Source organism: Hylobates moloch, unplaced genomic scaffold, assembly GCF_009828535.3.
Source record: "Hylobates moloch isolate HMO894 unplaced genomic scaffold, HMol_V3 SCAFFOLD_7, whole genome shotgun sequence".
Lineage (NCBI taxonomy): Eukaryota > Metazoa > Chordata > Mammalia > Primates > Hylobatidae > Hylobates > Hylobates moloch.
In genome coordinates, this window is record NW_026652282.1 from 21655419 (window position 1) to 21661222 (window position 5804).

At 35.8% G+C, this 5804-nt stretch overlaps 1 protein-coding gene across 4 annotated transcripts in view; it reads left to right on the forward strand.

Annotated features, from left to right (window-relative positions):
• POLA1 (DNA polymerase alpha 1, catalytic subunit) overlaps positions 1-5804 on the forward strand; it is a 306069-nt gene that overhangs the window by 114744 nt on the left and 185521 nt on the right. For all 4 annotated transcript variants that reach the window (XM_032756700.2, XM_032756701.2, XM_032756702.2 and 1 more), the window contains 3 exons: positions 762-794; positions 1566-1658; positions 3498-3703. In XM_032756700.2, coding sequence (XP_032612591.1) covers positions 762-794; positions 1566-1658; positions 3498-3703 — 332 coding nt within the window. The remainder of the gene's footprint in view (positions 1-761; positions 795-1565; positions 1659-3497; positions 3704-5804) is intronic.

A 5804-nucleotide genomic window follows, 5' to 3' on the forward strand; every position in this document is an offset into this window, starting at 1 on the left:
CCCCCCCCCCCCACACACACACTTTCTCTCTGAGTCCTAATAATGTCATATTACTATTTTTTAAGAGGCTGTTTGTTAAATATGTGTTACTTCTGATCTGGCTCAAAATAATTTATATCAGTTTTTATTTCTATCCACACTGTAACCTAAATATCTCTGATCTGTAGCTATATGGGCCTGGGGACAGACCCATCAACAGATATCCATGTTTGTCTTTATTCACTGAATGTTTCTTGAGCCCCACCTTTTTACTGGGTACTGGGGTAGCTCCAGGCAATATAGTGAAAATCTATCTACTCTCTTTCTTCAATGAATTTAGTCTAGAGAAGAATTTTAAATGTAGTGTGCTTTTTTTTTAACTTTTTAAGATCCTGAATACCATGAATAAGAATTGCCAGATTTGAAATGCTTTGTTAAGCTTTTTTTAGGCATGCAGTTCTATTTAAGTATTAGTAATGAGAATAGTTTGCTTTTTTGCCATGTTATAGAGATATTTTATTGTGTGTTTATTAAAGATATATATGTATATATATGCATGCATATCTCTGGCTCAGAATCAGCATAGAGGCAAACTTAGATTACATTGATGTTACTGTTATTTTAAGGGCTGTCGTTAGAAAACCTTCAAGAGGTTGCTATTGAGAAAGAGCTTTAGAAATTCATGGAAATGGCAAATCATTGAGAGTTACCTATCTCTGTGTGCTTCTATTTATGTCTTTATAATTGTGTAACATATTAATCTTGACTTTTGTTTCATTTAGATTTTGATGCATACGAAAGAGATGGTACAAAAGGTAATGTTGAGCATTTTCATTGTATAAAACTTAAATATCATAACTGGTAACGTTTTTGTATTCAAGGAAAATTGTAACCCAAACAGACTGGAAATTGCTTCTTAGGTTGCCTAGTTTACATTTCTAATCCCGCCTAATGGATTACAGCTTTTTTCTTTTACCAGTACTGATATGATCTAGCCCCTGCTTGAAGCCTATATGTGAATGTTTCAAACAAATTAGTAACAGTGCTAATTAGAGTTTATTTCCAGGCCTTTATACTGTATGTGCTCTAGTGTTGTTTGTTATGATTGATTTTTTTTGGCACTCTTCATATTCTACTAAATACTGTTTGCAACTGTATTAAGAATTTAATATGGATTTGTGCCCCTGAATTTATAGAATCCATTATGTTTCCGCTTCTTAAATTGCCATGACCACTAAGCATGTGGTACAGTGGATAAATATAGACCCCATTTCCTAGTCTTTTATTCTCTTTTTTCTCATTATTTAATTTGGTATTTTGTTTCAGTTGAAACTAGACACAATTCCCCTTCCACTCCACTCTTTAAGAAAATTTGAGAGATTTTCTTGATGTCAGGGTGCTTGCCTTTCTGGTTTATAGGGGCTTAATCTTTAATTGTATACCCTGACAATATAAATAATAATTAACATAAACTTCTGAAAAGTCTGTGGAGCCTGTAATTTCTGTAGTATGGAAAATCTTTAGTTTCTTTGTGTGTAATGGTCACTGTGTTTTTGTTAATTTTTATAATTTTTGCTTTTCATTAGATGAATCTTGAAGTTATTTATGGAGATACAGATTCAATTATGATAAACACCAATAGCACCAATCTGGAAGAAGTATTTAAGTTGGGAAACAAGGTGAGATAATTTTATGAAATTATCTGCTTTACCTATTTTTGTGAATTCTGTTTCTAACATGGAACACTATAAATTCATGTATATATGAATGTGTGTGCTTCTGAAAATAATAAACTTGGTGTCTCTCAATTCTTCTATTTTTCTGTCTGTCTTTATTATTTTTTTCTGAGACAGGGTCTCACTCTGTCACCCAGGCTTGAGTGCAGTGGTGCAATCAGGGCTCACTGAAGCGTTGACTTCCTGGGCTGAAGTGATCCTCCCGCCTCAGCCTCCTGAGTAGCTGGGACCACAGGCACTCGCCACCATGCCCAGCTAATTAAAAAAAATTTTTTCTTGTAGAGATTTTTTTTTGCCCAGGCTGGTTTTGAACTCCTGGGTTCAAGCGATCCTCCCACCTTAGCCTCCCAAAGTTCTGGGATTACAGGCATGAGCCACCATGCCCAATCCTCTGGTTTTTTTTTTTTTTTTTTTTTTTTTTTGTCTTGTTTTGTTTTGTTTGTTTTGAGACATAGTCTCGCTCTGTGGCCAGGCTAGAGTGCAGTGGCATATCTCGGCTCACTGCAACCTCCGACTCCCTGGTTCAAGCAATTCTACTGCCTCATCCTCCTGAGTAGCTAGGGTTACAGGCATGCACCATCACGCCCCCCTAATTTTTGTATTTTTAGTAGAGACGGGGTTTCACCGTGTTGGCCAGGATGGTCTTGATCTGCTGACCTTGTGATCCACCTGCCTTGGACTCTCAAGTGCTGGGATTACAGGCATGAGCCGCCGCTCCTGGCCCCCTCTTGTTTTTAATTTCTATTCCGGCTGTTTGTTTCGAGGGTGAAATTCAAAGGTTTTTTTTTTTTCCTTTGAATGGTAGATACATTTTTCCTTTGAAAACAGTCTAAGTGTTTAAGATGTGTTCACATTAGTACTTACTCCATTGTGATTCATATGTCTGGTAGGATTCAGGTGCATTTTATACATAAATACGTACATACATATACACTCACAACTGTAATTTTTACAGGAGTACTTAAAATATATTTGAAAAGTCAAGGGGACATTTAAAAATAATCATTTGTAGCCTCTTAATAGCAATTTGCAATCACAATTCACAGTGTTTTAGAAACACTTGCTATGTTAAGATATTGTCCCAATGAACTAAAACTAAGATATCATCTTACAAACTAACAACTTCCTATCTTTCCCTCCTGGAATATATGGAATTTGAATGGTAGTCGGCTTTCACTTGACAGGAAGCCTGGCACATTGTACTCATACTGGGCCTTGAAAAGTTGAATATTTTACCTGGAGGTGATGTTCTGTGCCTTGACCCTGTCAGAAAGAGCAGAGGACTCTTTATTTGTTCAGCATGTAGTTGTTTGCTTATAGTCAAGGTGTTAGGGGAGGTCTTAAACATTATTTTAATAGTTAAAGTTTGACTTCTTCATTTCTGGTCACATATTTACTTGTTGGACTGTCTATTCACTAACTAACTGAATAGTTTGAAGGCAAGTACTGTATGTATGCATTAAGTCTTTACATTCAACAAGGACTGTTTCATAATTTTCATATATTACCTGGGGCTGATCCAGCCAGTCCTGTCCTTTGGTTGCATGGGATGATCTATTATTGTCTCTCTCTCTCTTTTTTTAAATCTATTTTTGTCCCTGCAGTTTTCAATGTCTTTGCTTTATACCCAGTGTAATATCATGTTACATACAAGCCAAGTAAAATTCCAATGTTGTATGACTTCAAGTTCTGTTTAGATTAACTCTTGGGAATTTGTAACATGTTTATCTTCTCCCTATTAGATGTTTGAGAAGCTAATATTAATATTTGAAATTTTCACAGGTAAAAAGTGAAGTGAATAAGTTGTACAAACTGCTTGAAATAGACATTGATGGGGTTTTCAAGTCTCTGCTACTGCTGAAAAAAAAGAAATATGCTGCTCTGGTTGTTGAGCCAACGTCAGATGGGAATTATGTCACCAAACAGGAGCTCAAAGGATTAGATATAGTTAGAAGAGATTGGTGTGATCTTGCTAAAGACACTGGAAAGTGAGTTCAGCTTTCAGTTTTGCTTTTCTTGTTTGTCTTTTAAAAATTCAGGTGTGAATGATGTAGAGAATGCTTATGAATCTGCCAAGCACAAGAATACTTCGTTATTTTTATTCTTATTAATAAGAATTATTAATCATTCTTATTTGGAATGGAATTTTATAGGTAGATTAAAACTTAGAAAAAGCCAAATTTGCTCAGCGAGAAATGCCTGCTGTAAGATACATCTCATGAGTTTTTAACTCATGGTAAGGGTAAACCTTCACACTTCAGATCCTTATAGAGTTGGTTTCGTTGATGTTGGTTTGTTTTGCTCTATTGTTGCTATTAGAAAGTGCCTTGTTTTGTGCTCCTGAATCTTCTTAGAGCCTCTTTAGGAACATAATTGTTAAGATTTTCCCATTTTATGGCTTAAAATGTTCTGGGATTCAAAATGGGCCATGGAGTGAGACTTTGTTCCCACCCGTATGATTTGTATATAAATGATTCTTACTAATACCAAGTTAAGGGCTCCTTCTCAAATCCTGTGTGTACCTCAGAATTAGTAAATATCATGATTGACCTCCTAGCTTTGCACCTGAGACTGAAGAATGTGATAATAAGACCTGCCTTTTTAAGGGTCATATTAATGTATAAAGCACCCATTTCAAAATGAATTTTTAGGCCAGGCGCAGTGGCTCACGCCCATAATCCCAGCACTTTGGGAGGCCGAGGCTGGCAGATCACTTGAGGTCAGGAGTTGGAGACCAACCTGGCCAACATGGGGAAACCCCGTCTCTACTAAAAATACAAGTATTAGCCAGGCGTGGTGGCACATGCCTGTAATCCCAGCTACTGTGGAGGCTGAGGCAGGAGAATCGCTTGAACTTTGAAGGTGGAGGTTGCAGTGAGCTGAGATCACGCCATTGCACTCCAGCCTGGGTGAAGAAGCAAGACTCCGTCAAAAAAAAAAAAAAAAGAATTTTTAGGTGCTTCATGTACCATCTTAATTTGTGACCTTGACCAAATCTGAAAGTAGAAGAATTTTTTTCTTTGAAGCTAAATTTCACATCAATTTTAATATTCTGAATGTTGGCATTTAAAAACTTGTTTTCTAGTCTTCCTCTTGCTGTCAAGTTGGGAGATTGAACAATTATTGCTTCTGCAAAACTACTCTTGATTAGGCGAAGTTGACCATCTGAGTATAGGTCACTGTGAGCCTTTTACCAAATGTAAAAATGTTTGAAATGCTTCATTGCCCCCAAATGTACCCAAAGATGAAAGTACTTTGTATAGACTGTGGATTAGAGTGTTCTCTTCAGCTTTGTGTTTTCTAAGAAAAGACACATCATAATAGAAGTAAATTTCTCTTGAGTTAGAAATGTATTAGTAATTAAAGCTATACAAATGTTTTTGTCGGGGTTCTTTTTCTGACAAATTATAATGCAGCTGTCAAACTCTCGCTCTGCATTTTCTCAGAAATGGATAAAATATTGGCTTTCTTACTCCTTTCCTTTTTCTTTTTCCTTTGAGTCTGGTTGAATAACATGAAGTTTTTAAGGAATAGCGTAAGGGAGAACACTGAGCAACAAAATGAAGGTGAAGAAAGAAAAGTTTGAAATCTTTGTTTTTTTAAAAAAATTTATGTAAAGGGCTTCATACTTCTACTCATCTAGCTCATGGTTGCTTTCTCAGGTGGAGACGATATCTTGATATCAGAGATAATGTCTTGTTGCTTTGTGAGGAAAGTGAAATATTTGTCTTCTAAAATTTTAACTTACGAGGAGAATATAACTGCTTGTGAATTTTGTAATTGCATAAAAATATAATGGAGCACATGCTTTTCTTCACATTTTATATAAAATATTAGCTGCCACATAAAAAATGATCTGTATGTTTAGGGTCAAACCCCACATTAGAAGGCTGGCAAACTTTTGGTAGAGTTGGTGTTAAAAAACAAATAGTAACTGCCTTTTCGACATTAACCCTCATATTAGCTCTTACTGTAGCTCTTGGCCACATGTTAATCTAATGGCATTTCTCTTCCTTTCTTCTCCTTTACTAGTAAAATATATTAAAAAATCAACTGCTGTCTTTGTTTCTTGTTTTTTTTTTTTTTTTT